At 40.4% G+C, this 16,147-nt stretch overlaps 1 protein-coding gene across 9 annotated transcripts in view; it reads right to left on the reverse strand.

The window, feature by feature from the left end:
* Positions 1–16,147, reverse strand: part of senp6a (SUMO specific peptidase 6a) — a 169,613-nt gene that overhangs the window by 83,496 nt on the left and 69,970 nt on the right. For 4 of the 9 annotated variants that reach the window (XR_015758485.1, XM_043696246.2, XM_043696244.2 and 1 more), the window contains 2 exons: positions 11,483–11,641; positions 2,017–2,040 (listed from right to left, as the gene is read on the reverse strand). The exons of 2 other annotated variants lie outside the window; for them this stretch is intronic. Coding sequence is in view for 4 of the 7 variants with exons in the window: in XM_043696246.2 (XP_043552181.2) it covers positions 2,017–2,040; positions 11,483–11,641 (183 nt within the window). In the remaining 3 variants the exon portion in view is untranslated. The remainder of the gene's footprint in view (positions 1–2,016; positions 2,041–11,482; positions 11,642–16,147) is intronic. 3 more of the 9 variants (XM_043696248.2, XM_043696250.2, XM_043696247.2) reach the window with 2 other exon arrangements.

The raw sequence follows: 16,147 nt of genomic DNA on the forward strand, positions 1-16,147 counted from the left end.
ATTAAGTTCTGAAGAAAACAACACAACTAAGGTTTGACATGAAGCCTCACATGACACGAGTTGCTTTTGAAAGAAGCATGAAAGAATGGGAACTATTATTCAGCAGCAACAGTCCTGGCAGAGTGTATTAACTATATTAAGCAAAGCACATTCGCATTGACAATTATCCACTTAAAAGCTTGTACTTGTGCAAAACAAGGAAGATAAAATACTTGAAGTAATTTTTCAACAATGGATTCCAGTTTAATTTTTATTGAGTTAATCAATGCTATATTTTCATAATACAAGTCTAGATAAAGGGTCTTCTGGCACAGGGGCAGTGACCCTATCTTTGGGTCATAAAGGTCTGCATTCAAATACAACCTGAAGACATATTTTTCAGAAATCTGTTCAGATATTTACATGTGACAATAAGGGGTTTCGTGGCACAGTATAGCATCCTTATTCCTTGGTGAGAAGGTCCAGGTTCAAGTCATACCTGTCCTGGGAGGTAGTCATAACATGTCCAAACAGATTGATTAAAATAATTATGGTGAAGTTATTGCTACCTAGTACAAGGTGACTTCTCTTCTGTTTATAGGGCAATGTTGGAGCTGTATAAAACTGTGGTTAGGCCACACAGTGTGCAGCACTATAGGATGAGATTACACTGGAGGGCGCGCAGAAAAGGTTCACCAGGATATTGCCTGGGTTGGAGCCTCTTAGCTATGAAAAGATAGGTGTGGGTCATTTTCTTTAAATCAGAAAAGGCTGAGGTGAAACATGATTGAGGTGTATAAGATTGAGGAGCATGGACAGGATGGATTTAAAGCAGCTGTCCCCTTTAGCTGAAGGGTCAAAAACAAGAGGGCATAATGTTGAGATGAAAGGCAGGAAGCTTAGAGGGGATTTAAGAAAAAATTACTTTCACCCAAACGGGAATGGGAATCTGGAATGTACTAGTTGTGAGGGTAGAAAAGGTAGGGGACTGCCTTTAAAAAGTACTTTGATGAGCCCTCGAAATGCCACAAGATTCAAGGCTATGAGTGAAATGCTCGAAAATGAGATTTAGTGCAGTTAGATTGGCACAGACTTGATGGGTTTAAGGGCCTCCTCGGTGAGGTATGACCCTGTGAGAAGACATTAGAAAAAGCTATTGAGAATTGTCACAAATCTTAGTGCACAAACAAATTTGCAGCTCATTGGGCATTCTGTATCAATCTTCTGGGTACCAAATGCTTTTTCAGGATTTTACAACTATTCTTTCACAACAGTGTAATTAACCACAAGTTACTTTCTCTAGATTGCAAATGAAATAAATCTGAAGTAGATATTAGACTAAGTAGTATGGTGTGGAGATGTTGACTAATAGTCAGCTTTCTACAGCAGCAGACAGCTTAATGGTGGACTAATGATCACTTCTTGAAACATTGCAATGGATCTTCCGAATCAAGCTTATTCTGCACTACTCCAATCTGAAACTGCTTATATCTCTTCACTGATTATGAAGAATTGTTTCAATTTATGACACTTCAATTCAATCATAGAACAAAACTACAAGAAAATTATCTACAGCTTTGGAACAGATATGAATCTTGTTTGCACAAAACTTGTTAGTGAACAGCAGAACAACAAAATTAAACCGAAGGAACTTCAATTGTATGTTCACATTGAGCACAGCATGCAAGATCAAAATTTAAAGGGATTGGATCAGTGAACAGTATGATCAGAATTAAAGTACACGTGCATTACTTTTGCAATGTTTGTTATGCAATACTAATTGTCAAAAAAAATGACTCGATTGCCAAGATCACACAGAACACCTGTGGTGAGGAATGGAAAAATACCATTTTGGAAGAAAAATGGTAAGATGAGATGAGCTGAGCTGAACCAGCACACTTGCATGCCTTGACTGTACTCATTTTAAATGAAGTCCCAAGCAAATGACAAGCGCACAATGCATTTACACTAATTAAGTGATTTAAGAGTGTGCAACTCCAAACCCAGCTGTTATGTGAAAACATTAATGACACTTACCCCTCATCAGATAAGCCAAGATTGCTTTTAAGAAAATGAGAAAAAGTAATAATCTCACATTAATGTTACAGGTTGACACAGAGCAAAATATTAGTATATTACATGTTTTATTTTTTAGTTTCTTTAGAAGTCAACGATAAAACACTATTTCCAGTTATACAGACTCCTTAAAAGCCTGATTATTTTAAAAATAAACTTTAAAATGTCCAACAATAGCACTAATTAAACTAAGTGCTTAATCAGGAGATGCTTTGTAAATTCTAAATTTTACTTGATGTATCATATTTCCAGTTTAATCTCTTTAAATTGCAGTATAAAATTTAAAAACAAAAAAGCTTTCAGTAAAATGCTTCTGCCACTTTCAATTTACACTGCCTATCCCACTTTGGGTGTTGAGGCATTTGGAGTCCAAAGAGGTAAAAACAATGACTGCAGATGCTGGAAACCAGATTCTGAATTAGTGATGCTGGAAGAGCACAGCAGTTCAGGCAGCATCCAAGGAGCAGCGTCCAAAGTCAAGACCTTTATCATAGAGATTTAGACCAAATGTTGCTCCATCATTTAAATGCCATAAAGTGTTAATCACAAATTGAAAATACTGGATAGCTGAGCAATTTTAAAGCGCTGCTACTCAGATATTACATCGTGATGACTTATCTGGAGGCTACGATTTAATTAGGGCAGAATGAATTTCAGTGGTTTGAAAACTGGTACTATAATCCAATCATGTGCAGATATGCATTGATAAGGCAAGTTCAAATATGTAAAGAACCACACAATTTCCAACCTGTACTGAAACCAATTTTTCTGCCTGAGATAGCTAACCAAAACCTTGACTGACTCTGTGCATGTGGTGACTGAAGTACTGGCGTGATTTATTTGGAAATGCTGTTCAAATGTGTACTTCCCTCTCACCAAGTCACCACAAAAATCTTTTCCCCACCTCCCAAATTTACTGTAAAATATTCATGAGCAAGCAATCAGTAGTAGTTATAGTATGAGTAACTAAAAAATTGAAAACAATTCATTTTCCAAAAAAAGAGTTTCATTCATATGACACCAAATTATTCAGCATATTCTGATCAAAATAATTTAATACAAAGTGAACAGATTAGTTAACAGCTGAAAATAACCAATATGAATAATATTAAAGAGAAACATCAGTTACAGTCCCTAACTGATTGATACATTAGGATTTATATTGCTTACCACTACTTTTTACTACATAATTACATGAATTATGATGAAATCTTTCAAGCGTACACATTTGGTCATTTGCTTAAATCTCAAAAATTTGATGAATGCATGGACATCACAAAAGCAAATCCCCCCACATTGAAGATTATTTAATTTCTTCAAATTTCAGCATTTGAATTTGATCGATATTCCATAAAAAATGCTACAAATGATCACTGATTGAAACTTGATACATTAGGTGAACTTACCAGGGATCAGATAGTCAAAAATTAATTTAACTTATTGCATGTAACTGATTTATGTTAGACAGTTTTTCTGTGTTTCTAGCAAGTCCCGAGCTCCCCAAAACATAAACAGTCCCTCTGCTGGTAATTTTAATTAGGCTATAGATATTATATTAATTCTCTCAAAAGCTAATAACAGCACTTAAAAATTAGGATTATGCTCAATGAAATGCTGGTAGGCTTAAGCTAGTGGAAATTTAAAAAAATATATAACTCATGACTCAAAAGACTTTTGGAACTTGTGACTGCTTCCTATGCGACTCCTTTCTCATGCTTACATCCACATTCAACCCCAATCACTGCCAACTACTAGATTTTAAATAGGTGAATGCATAAAAGGAATCTTGATGAGTTTATACTTTTTTTCAAAAGATATTACTATTGTTTGATGGAGTTTTGCCAACATATCACATCCAAAGGACTTGCTTTAACGGAGGTCAAAGGAGACAGTTTTGTTATTGGAAATTAATGTTTATTTTAACCACAAAAGGTATTAGCTTTAAACAGAAACATTGGTTACAAATCAGTTAATAAAACATTAACATCTTAGGCTTCCAAAATAGAGGCACAAGTGTAGAAAGTTATGCTGACGTCGTAAAAAAAACTTCAGTTTGGCTACAGTTGGAAAAATATGTTCAACTTCAGATGGCATAACTTCGGAAGATTTTAAAGACTTTGAAGAAAAGGTGAGAGATTTACAGCTGTACACCTGCAACTTGCCTATGTAGATAGATTGAAACAGTGGGGCTTTTCAAAAGCAGAAGTGATTAAGAGGAAACCTGATAGAGATATCTAAAATCATGAAGGATTTAAGTGGAGTAAATAAACAGAAATTTTTTTTGGCAGTCAGGAATGTACAGATTTAAAGTGGCTGGCAAAATAACCACAATGGAATCAGCAAAACCATTTTTAGAGATAAGTGGTTAACTGGAGGAGAAGAGGATAGTCACGTAGGCGTAAAAAAAATTAAATCATATAGATAAAAGGTATAGTTGAAAGTAGGACCACAAGTACTAAATGAACGAAAATTCCATAACGAAAAGAGTTTCATTGGGTAATGTCCATTGTTATCTTTGACTTTTGTTATGATTGGAACCTGACACAATATAGTGCCTGGCTTAAACAAGGTTGCTTCAAAAACTGCTATCAGAAATTAGATGCCCATTTGATGCCATCAAAAACTACAAAATGAATAGCAATTTAGCTTAACAGTCTGAACAAATCATACAAAGGCTCTGAAACTTTGTTTATTTCACTCAATAAAACTCCATTATGTGCCCATGATTAAAGGATGCAAATGCAGTAAGTGATAAAAATCCAAGTACATATTTCCAACATTCTTACATGATCGAAAACCGGAAGAAGAAAATCATTAAGCACCCAATAGCTTTATTTTCTTGAAACAAAATGTTAAGATCTCAGATAACACTTCTTCCTGTGATCAGGGCTATAAATAAAGCAGCAAACCTGTAAGGAAGGTGAACTGATGAAGCAATCAGCAGCTGAGTGACAATTAATATTTGTCACAAATCTCCAAAATGTGAATTAGCACCATTAAAACAATAAGTACCAAGAATTGTTCTCAAATGGTAGCTGTACCATATCAAAAGATTGCTGGTTGAAATCCTACTGTGAAGATTTAAATACAAAAAAATGGGGAGCTGGTTATGCAGTGATAATGTCACTAGGATAGTAATCCAGAGGCCCAGGCAACATCCTGAGGATATTGAGTCAAATTTCACTTAGGCAGCAGGGCACGCAGCAGGTGCTGAGGGAACAAATCTATTTTGACTGCACAACCTCAGGTCTAAATGTTGCAGATGCATCTGTCCATGACAAGATAGGTGTAGTGGCCACAGCACACTTTTTGTGAAAGAGAAGCCCCTTCTTCACACTGAATGTATCTTTCATTGGGTAGGATGGTACTAAAACTATATCAAATGGGATAGTTTCAGAACAGAGCTTGCAACAGTGGAATTATATTTAACGACTACCTGTAAGCTCACAACCTGGCATATCCCTCACTATACCATTGCATTCAAGTCCTGAAGAAGGGTTACACCCAAAATGTTAATTTCTCCATCTCCTGATGCTGCCTGACTTGCCTTGTTCTTCCAACCTCCTACTTGTCTCCCTTGGATTCCAGCATCTGCAGTTTTTTTGTTTTGTTTTTTTTTGGTCAAGGGATCAATGCAGTGCAATAAAGTATACAGGACAGCACAACAAGAGCAGCACCAGGAATGAAAGTGTCAACCTGGTAAAGCTACAACTCAGGACCATTTGGATACCATACAGTAGAACAACATGCAATAAGCACAGCTAAACGATCCCACAACCAGTGGATCAGATAAAGCTCTGATTTCTGCTACTTCCAGCTGTGAACGGTAGTGAGTGATTAAACAACAATCAATAGGAGCAAACTCCACTAATATATGTCTATCTACAATGATAGGGGAGTCTAGCACAACAATATAAAAGACAGGGCTGAAATATTTGCAGCCATAAGTGCTAATTGGATGATCTGACCCAGCCTCCTCCCAAGAACCCCAGGATCACAGATGCCAGTCTTCTACCAATGCTATTCACCACATGATATCAACAAACTGCTGACAACAGTATGGCAGTATGGTAGCATGACAGAATCCATGCTCCAAAATGAAATGAATCCCGAACTAAGCTGTTGCGTATTGTTACAACAATTGAAAATACCTATTTGGAAAAATTGCCCAAACATGTCCTATCCACAAATGCACGACAAATCAAACTAGTGCTAAACCAGTTATTCATTAAGCAAAATAACAAAGTGCCATTGACAGTGTCACCAAATTATACATAACAATTACATGAACCTTGGATGACCAGGGATGTTATGACTTTGGTTAAAAAAAAGGAAGCATACACAAGGTCTGGGAGGATGGGAACTGACGAAGCCCTTGAAGTATATAAGGTAAGTAGGAAACTTAAGCAAAGATTTAGAAGGGCTAAAAGGGGTCATGAAAAGTCATTAGCAAACAGGATTAAGGAGAATCCAAAGGCTATTTATACAGACATAACAAGCAAGAGGGTAGCCAGGGAAAGGGTTGGCCCAATCAAGGATGAGGGAGTGAATCAATGGGCGTAGTCAGAAGAGGGAGGTGAAGTCCTAAACAAATACTCTGTCAGTATTCACCAAAGAGAAGGAATTGGTGAAGGATGATCTCAGGGAAGGGAGTGTCAAGTTTCAAATCCAAGTTGCTACTAAAAAGGAAGCAGTGTTGTTAGTCTTAAAAAGTATTAAGATAGATAAGTCTCCGGGTCCTGATGGGATCTATCCCAGGATATTGAGGAAGGGAAAAGAACAAATTGTTGTAGCATTGACAGGCATCTTTGAATCCTCTTTGGCCACAGGTGAGATTCCTGAGGACTACAGGATAGAAAATGTTGCCCCATTATTTAAGGGTAACAAGGATAGTCCTGGAAAATGACAGATCTGTGAGCCTCACGTCAGTGATAGGAAAATTATTAGAAAAGATTCTCAGGGACAAGATCAATATGCATTTAGAAGTAAATGGACTTATTAGTGATAGACAGCCTGGTTTTGTGTGGGGAGGTTATGCTTCAGTAACCTGATCAAGTTTTTTGAGGAGGGCATGAAGATGATTGATGAGGGAAAGTGGTTGATGTTGTCTACATGGACTTCAGTAAAGCCTTTGACAAAGTCCCTCATGGCAGACTGGTACAAAATATGAAGTCACTTAGTTTCGGGGTAAGTTGGCAAGACAGACACAGAACTGGCTTAATCATAGGAGACAGAGGGTAACAGTGGAAGGATACTTTTTGAAATGGAGGGTCGTGACTAGTGGTGCTCCACAGGGATAAGTGCTGGGGCCTCTGCTGCTCGTGATCTACATAAATGATATTTGGAGGAAAATGTAGCTGGTCTAATTAGTACGTTTGCTGACAATACAAAGATTGATGGTATTACAGTTATTGAGGAGATTGTCAGAGGATATAGCATGATATAATCAATTGGAAGATTGGGCAGAAAAATGGCAGATGGAGTTTGATCTAGACAAACATGAAGTGATGCATTTAGGAAGGTCAAGTACAGATGGAAATTATACAGTGAATGGCAGAATTCTCAGGAGTATTGATATACAGAGGGATCTGGGTGCGCAGGTCTACAGATCTGCAGGTGGATAAGGCTGCAAGGAGTATTGTGAATAAGGACAGACAAGATTTCCTGCAGCTTTAGAGAACTTTAGTTAGGCCACACATAGAATACTGCATACAGTTCTAGTCACCACACAACCAGAAGAATGTGGAATCTTTGGAGAGAGTACACAAAAGGTTTACAAGGTTGCTGCCTGGTATGGAGGATTTTAGCTATGAAGAAAGGTTGAATAGACTTGGTTTGGTTTCACTGGAACGCAGGAGGTTGAGGAGTGACCTGATAGAAGTTCATAAGATTGTGAAGGGCATGAATAGAATGGAAAGTAGGAGGCTTTTTCCCCAGGATGGAGGAGTCAATTATTAGAGATCACATGTTCAAGGTGCAGGATGGAAGGGAGGAATTTAAAAGATATGTGAGGCATGTTTTTCACACAAAGGGTGGTAAGTGCCTGGAACACACTGCCACAGGTGGTGATGGAAGTAGACACAACAACAGCATTCAAGAAACACATGGATGAATACATAAATAGGAAGGGAATAGAGGGATACAGATTCTGTAAGTGAAGACAGTTTTAGTACGGAAAGGCAAAATGTGTGAGCGCAGGCTTGGAGGGCCGAAGGACCTGTTCCTGTGCTGTATTGTCTTTTGTTCTAATTAACACACTGATATCATTTCCTTACTTCTCCATTATGAATCCCTTACTGTCATCCAAACAGACCATTGCTTACTTTAGCTTTCTTTTTATAGACTACCACAAGCTTTTGCTGTCTGTTTTTATATTCTTTGCCAGTTTCCTCTAATATTCTCCCTTATATTTGTTTTATTCATCCATTACTGATCTCTGAAAATTTTCCAATCTTCTCCTCCTCAATAACCGCATCATCAATCTTTGTATAGTCAGCAAATTTACTAATTAGACCAACTAGATTTTTCTCCAAGTCATCTATGTAGATCACGAGCAGCAGAGGTCCCAGCACTTATCCCTCTGGAGCACCACCAGTCACAACCCTCCACTCTGAAAAGCATCCTTCCACCTCTGCAGTACTGTAAACCTTTTCTTGAAATTTAACACCATTGTAAACTTACTGAATTAGCTGTGGACGGCAAAGTTTTCTCACAGATTAATTCCATAAGAAAAGATTTTGCTAATAATGACGAATTCTCTTCAAGTGTCAGACAACACTTCTTTACCATTCTATCTTTTACCTTATTTTCCCAGCCACGCTAGCCAAAATTACATTTTTGTAATTGCTTCAATTTAAAACTCTAGTGTTAGATGCATATTTTTCACCCTCCAACTGTATATCAAAATTCAAGATCTTGCCTTAAGGACCCTTCACTAAAAGGTAGTTAAATAATCCAGTCTCATTACATATTTCAAGAAACTGTCCTGAATACATGCTTATGAACTTGTCCTCCAGACTACCTTTATAAATTTGATTGGTCCAACTTTATTAAGTGGAATAGTGCAGGTTTGTACAAGCAGGTTGGCATTAATGTCTGATGTCAAGAGAATGGAAGGAGCTCTACCATGCACGCATACATGGTACATCTGAGTCGAAAAGCGTAACCCTGGAAAAGCACAGCAGGTCAGGCAACATCCAAGAAACAGGAGAGTCAACGTTTAGGGCATAAGCCCTTCATTAGGAATGCGTTGGGGAGAGTGCTGAGACAAAAAAAAAAAGGAGGGTGGGGGTATGGGGTGAAGGTAGCTGGGTCTCCACCAACACATTCATTTGATTGGTGGAAGTGGTCCTCACTCTCAACAACTTCTCCTTCGAATCCTCCCACTTTCTTCAGACCTGTACCCTCCATGACATATGAGCCTAAAGTACTTAATGGTATCAAAAGATGGAAAATGCACTGCTATTTTTCATCTTAATGTGCATTAAAAAAGTGAGCAAGTAGGTTCTGAATCGCAGTGCTACATTTTTTGTTGTGCATTCTTCACTGTTCAGCTTTCAGATTCAGAACTCTACTTTAAGAGACACCTCTCACTCTGCTTCACTTTAGAATCAGTTAATAATCAATTGACATTGAAGTTCTGATCATTACCAATAGTTTGAAATTAATAAACAATCAAACTTGTTTTACAATTTGGGATACAAAGTGTGAGTGATAAACACCAGCAATGAAAATAGCACATTTATCTAATTTTAGGTTGATGACATTTATAGCAACTGCTTGAAGGTCATTACACTTAGTAATTACACTTAGTGTGACACAACATTCCTGACGAGCCTAAGCCATATAGCTAAATATGCAGAACTCAATATTTCAAATACAGCAATCAAGACAAATACCATTCTTTAGAAGAAAGTGAGGACTGCAGATGCTTGAATTCAGAGTCAAGAGTGTCGTGCTGGAAAGGCACAGCAGATAAGGCAGCATCTGAGGAACAGGAGAATCAACGTTTCGGGCATAAGCCCTTCATCAGGAATGAGGCTAGTGGATTGGGGTGTTGAGAGATAAATGGGAGGAGTTTGGGCTAGGTTTGGGGGGTGGGGTGAAAGAGGGGGGAAGGTAGCTGAGAGTGTGATAGGTAGATGAAGGTGGGGGAGAAAGTGATACGTCGGAGAGGAGGGTGGCATGGATAGATGGGAAGGATGATGGACAGGTCAAGAGGGTGGTGCCGAGTTGGAAGATTGGGACTGGGGTAAGGTGGAGAAAGGGGAAATGGGGAATCTGGTGAAATCCACATTGATCCCATGTGGTTGCAGTATTCCAAGGCAGAGGATGAGGCATTCTTCCTCCAGGCGTCGGGTGGTTAGGGTTGGCGATGGAGGAGGCAGAGGACCTGCATGTCCTTGGTGGAGTGGGGTTAATTGGTGCGGGTGCCTCAATGTGAGTGTCTCTGAAACAAGACCATTCTTTAGTCTTGGAATACCAACAATAGGAAGAAATTTGTTCTTGTCATATAACAAAGGATAATTTTACAAGGGGGAATTGCCACTCCATTCCTTTTGTGTGTGTAAAGAAAGGTCACCACAATTCTGACAGAAGATTCCAATTAGAGTTCCTTCAGAAAGCCAAAGCAATTTTAATTCTTACTTGTGCATTGCAGTGCAGGATATGTGGGGAAAGTAGCTGCCATATTCTCAGTGTTAAACGACTAGTATCACAGGCTACTTCTGTGAAATGGTAAGCATGTAAGGCAAGATAGAGATTAGGGTGCCAGTGCCAAAGAGCAGAAGTCGGACAAGTAGATGATGGAGTGTTTCAGGCATGTCCGGGTATACAGAGAATATTAGGTTATTAGGGAATGGGATGCAGTGTGGTGATCTTCAGTCCCAGGTGGAAAATAGTGGTTGGTATGAGGGAGTAGGGAGCATTGTAGTTGTTCAGCCCTGAGGGAAATGGGGAATGTAGTTCAGGATCCAGAGGTTGTAAGGGGTGTGTAAGAAGCCATGATCATTTTGAATCTTGGGATAGGCTTAATGGGCTGAATAGCCTGTTTCTGCTCCTTTGTTCTCATGTTCTTAATTTGACTTGTCAGTTTATTAATTATCCAGGTGTTAGACTGGGTTTTTAATAATCTAATCTGTCCTGAGTAACTGTTTAATTAATTGCAGAACACTCCAAGTTCTCCAATTTAACTGGAAATTCAATGAGCACAATCGAATTGCTCATTGGAATCTTCAATTCCCAGGGAGTCTTCTATGTCTGGGAGTCTGCAGGGTCTTGATGCACAACTCTCATTTACGCTGCAGAAAGAATTGCCCGGCCATTGGAAAACTCGGGCTAATATTTTTTAGGATTTTGAATCAGATAGTTAAAACTCCAAAACGGTCCAATGAATTAGCAATTGAACACGAAAAAAGAGCAGAACTACCTTTGTGCTGCTGTTTTTACAACTGATTGGGCATTGGCATGATGAAACCGCCTTCCACGGACCACAATTCCTGGAGGTGAAGGACCACTAATTACGAAGTATTTGTTCCGATTTTTTTCAATCTCCTTGTTTGATACAAGTTGGGAGGTCACAGTTTCACTGTAAATAGAAAAGTGTTGGCATTTAAATATAGAAAAATGCCATTCTAATTATCTACTGACAAGTAGAGACATCAGCAATTTGGAGATGAGAAGGGACAGAGTTTGAAATATCATGCAAACTTTCAAGCAGATGATCACAAGACTGACCGTGCTAAATAAGAAGGTGATAAACTTGCACGACCTATTTTACAATTAAGTGGGAGAAATCCAGGACTGCAGATGCTGGAGATTAGAGTCGAGAGTGTGGTGATGGAAAAGCACAGCAGGTCAGGCAGCATCTGAGGAGCAGGAGAATCGACATTTCGGGCAAAAGCCCTGCATAAGAGATTAGCATGTAAAATTAATTTGGTGAAGTGTACTGACATGGATCGAGAACTGGCTGGCAGACAGGAAACCTAGTCTTTCCTGATGAAGGGTTTTTGCCCAAAACATCGATTCTCCTGCTCCTTGGATGCTGCCTGACCTGCTGTGCTTTTCCAACACCACACTCTTGACTCTATTTTACAAGTTAAGTTGATCAAAGCCAACACTGTTTGCAGCCTCTAGGTCAAAGCAGTAGAACTGCATGCTGTTTTACAAATCTCAATGTTTTAAGTCAGTCAATATATCCCATGCAGGTATACATTTAAAACTTTCTAGTAAAAACAAAGCAGTGGAGGCCCATATTTTTCTAGCTATGTTTGTTTTATCTTAATCCTGCATTTTGAACAACGTTAGGAATTTGACATTTGGTGTATGTTCCTTCAATTGTTTCCATGCATCCAGTGAAGTGGACCTCACCACAACTTTGTTAAACTTTTAGTCATTAAGCACAGTATCTGCACCTGAATTCTTAAAATACACGATCAGTATAAAGATGCATGTTGTGTCCACAGAGCATAAATAATGCTTTATGAGAAAGGCCATTTAATCATACAAAAATAGAAAACAGGATTGGCCATTCACTCCTTTGAGCTTGTTCTGCCATTGATTATGACCAAGGCTGATCAGCCAGCTCAATAGCCTGTTCCTGCTTTTCTTCCATATCCTTTCATCCCTTTAGCTCCAAGTACTGCATCCAACTTCTTCTTGAAATCATACAATATTTTGGCCTTGACTGCTTTCTATGGTAGCCAATCACCATAGACATCACTGTGTGAAGAAATTTCCCATTTTGGTCCTAAATGGTATACCCTGAGTCCTTATACTGTAACCCCTGGTTCTGGACTCCCACGCCATCAGGAACACCCTTCCTGCATTTACCCTAACTCGTCCTGTCAGAACTTTATAGGTTTCTAGGAGATATTCCCCCCACCTCCCAATTCTTCTGAACTCCAGTGAATACAATTCTTACCAATTCAATCTTTCTTATACATGTCAGTCCCGCCATCCCAGCAATCAGTCTAATCAAACCTTTGCTACATCCTTTTTACAGCAAGAGCATTTTTCCTCAGATAAAGAGAACAAAACTATACATAATATTCCAGGTGTGGTCTCACCAAGGCCCTGTATAATTGCAGCAAGACATCTCTGTTCCTGTACTTGAATCTTCTCATTATGAAGCTAACATACCAATTGCTTCCTTACTTACTTACCTTTAGCAAATGGTGAACAAGGACACCCTGGACTCACTGCACATTCCCCTCTCTCAATTTATAACCATTCAGATTTGTCCACATCATATGTACCGCTCCGCTTCTTCCTTTCCCGCCGTACCAACCAGTACCCTTCCACTGACACCCTCCTTCAACTGACTGAACTGGTCCTCACCCTGAACAACTTCTCTTTCCAATCCTCCCACTTCCTCCAAACGAAAGGAGCAGCCATGGGCACCCGCATGGGCCCCAGCTATGCCTGCCTCTTCGTAGGATATGTGGAACAGTCCATCTTCCGCAACTACACTGGCCCCAACCCCCACCTTTTCCTCTGCTACATCGATGACTGTATCGGCGCCGCCTCGTGCTCCCACGAGGAGGTTGAACAGTTCATCCACTTCACCAACACCTTCCACCCCGACCTCAAATTCACCTGGACAGTCTCAGATTCCTCCCTCCCCTTCCTCAACCTTTCTATTTCTATCTCAGGCGACCGAATCAACACGGACATCTACTACAAACCGACCGACTCCCACAGCTACCTGGACTACACCTCCTCCCACCCTGCCCCCTGTAAAAATGCCATCCCATTCTCCCAATTCCTTCGTCTCCGCCGCATCTGCTCCCAGGAAGACCAGTTCCAAAAACGTACAACCCAAATGGCCTCCTTCTTCAAGGACCGCAATTTCCCCCCCGACATGGTCGACGATGCCCTCCACCGCATCTCTTCGACTTCCCGCTCCTCCGCCCATGAGCCCCGCCCCTCCAACTGCCACCAGGACAGAACCCCACTGGTCCTCACCTACCACCCCACCAATCTCCATGTACAGCGCATCATCTCCCGTCATTTCTGCCACCTCCAAAGGGACCCCACCACCAAGGATATATTTCCCTACCCTCCCCTATCAGCATTCCGTAAAGACCACTCCCTCCGTGACTCCCTCGTCAGATCCACACCCCCCACCAACCCAACCTCCACTCCCGGCACCTTCCCCTGCAACCGCAGGAGGTGCAAGACTTGCGCCCACACCTCCCCCCTCACCTCCCTCCAAGGCCCCAAAGGAAACTTCCATATCCGCCACAGATTCACCTGCACCTCCACACACATCATCTATTGCATCCTCTGCACCCGATGTGGCTTCCTCTATATTGGGGAGACAGGCCGCCTACTTGCGGAGTGTTTCAGAGAACACCTCTGGGACACCCGGACCAACGAACCCAACCACCCTGTGGCTCAACACTTCAACTCCCCCTCCCACTCCACCAAGGATATGCAGGTCTTTGGACTCCTCCATCGCCAGACCACAACAACACGACGGTTGGAAGAAGAGCGCCTCATCTTCCGCCTAGGAACCCTCCAACCACAAGGGATGAACTCGGATTTCACCAGTTTCCTCATTTCCCCTCCCCCCACCTTGTCTCAGTCAAATCCATCGAACTCAGCACCGCCTTCCTAACCTGCAATCTTCTCCTGACCTCTCCGCCCCCACCCCAGTCTGACCTATCACCCTCACCTTGACCTCTTTCCACCTATCGCATTTCTGACGCCCCTCCCCCAAGTCCCTCCTCCCTACCTTTTATCTTAGCCTGCTGGACAAACTTTCCTCATTCCTGAAGAAGGGCTTATGCCCGAAACGTCGATTCTCCTGTTCCCTGGATGCTGCCTGACCTGCTGCGCTTTTCTAGCAATACATTTTCAGCTCTGATCTCCAGCATCTGCAGACCTCACTTTCTCCTCATATGTACATTTGCCTACTCAACTCATCCAATTCACACTGAAGCATCACTGCAACCTCCTCACAGCTCACTCTCCCACTTTGCTTTGAATCAACTGCAAATTTGGGGATATTACATTTAGTTCTCTCATACAAACCATTAATATAAATTCTGAATAGCTGAGCTCATAGCACTGATCCCTGTAGTACTCCACTCGTCACTGTCTGCCATTTAGGAAAAGGACCATTTATTCTTACTCTTGGTTTCACGTCTGCCAGCCAGTTCTCTATTCATGTCAGTACAGTACACCAAATTCCATGCACTTTAATTTTCCATGCTAATCTCTTACGTGGGGCTTTGTCCAAACACCCAAATGAACCACATTCTCTCATCAATTCTACTTGTTACATCCTCAAAGAGCTCCTGCAGATTCATCAAGCATGCTTTCCCTTTGGTAAATCAATGCTGACTCTATCCAATCCTGCAGCTGTTTTCCAATTATTCAGTTATTAATTATTTTATAATGGTCAATAGCATCTTCCCCACTGCTGACATCAGGATGACTGGTCTATAATTCCCAGTTTTCCCTCTGCCTCTCTTCTTGAACAGAGGGGTTACATTAGCTAATCTTCAATCTGTAAGAACTGCTCTTGAGTCTGAGGAATCTTCGAAGATGATCATCAGTGCATCCAGTATTTCTAGGGTCATTTCCTCAATTATTCTGGGATGTAGATTATCAGGGCCTGGGGATTCATTGGCCTTCAATCCCATAAATTTCCCCATCATTACTTCCAGACTATTGATTTCCTTGTGTAACTTCCCTCTTACTATAATCTGCATTCCCCAATATTTCTGATGTGTTGCATCTTCCTAAGTTAATACAGAACCAAAGTATGTATTTAGCTTGTCAGCCATTTTTTGTTCCCCATTATAAATTCTCTTGCTTCTGATTAAGGAACATACATTGTTGAAGATAAATCTTTTTCTCTTTGTATACCTGTAAAAGCTAACTGAAAAAGTTTATGCTCCCTACAAGTTCCTTCTCTATAATTTGATGCAGTCACAATTGGATTATTTTGAAAATTCTACGTACTAAATTCCCATGGGACATTATATTATGCATGCTCAACAAGTTGCATTAAACATGCACATGCTTGAGTACAAATAAAAGCCACAGCCCTCTTGGTAGCACTCAAGTAAACCGCTACGTTTAG

The sequence above is a fragment of the Chiloscyllium plagiosum genome, unplaced genomic scaffold (genome assembly GCF_037043375.1).
Source record: "Chiloscyllium plagiosum isolate Xiang-an unplaced genomic scaffold, Cpla_swu_hap1 HiC_scaffold_10, whole genome shotgun sequence".
Lineage (NCBI taxonomy): Eukaryota > Metazoa > Chordata > Chondrichthyes > Orectolobiformes > Hemiscylliidae > Chiloscyllium > Chiloscyllium plagiosum.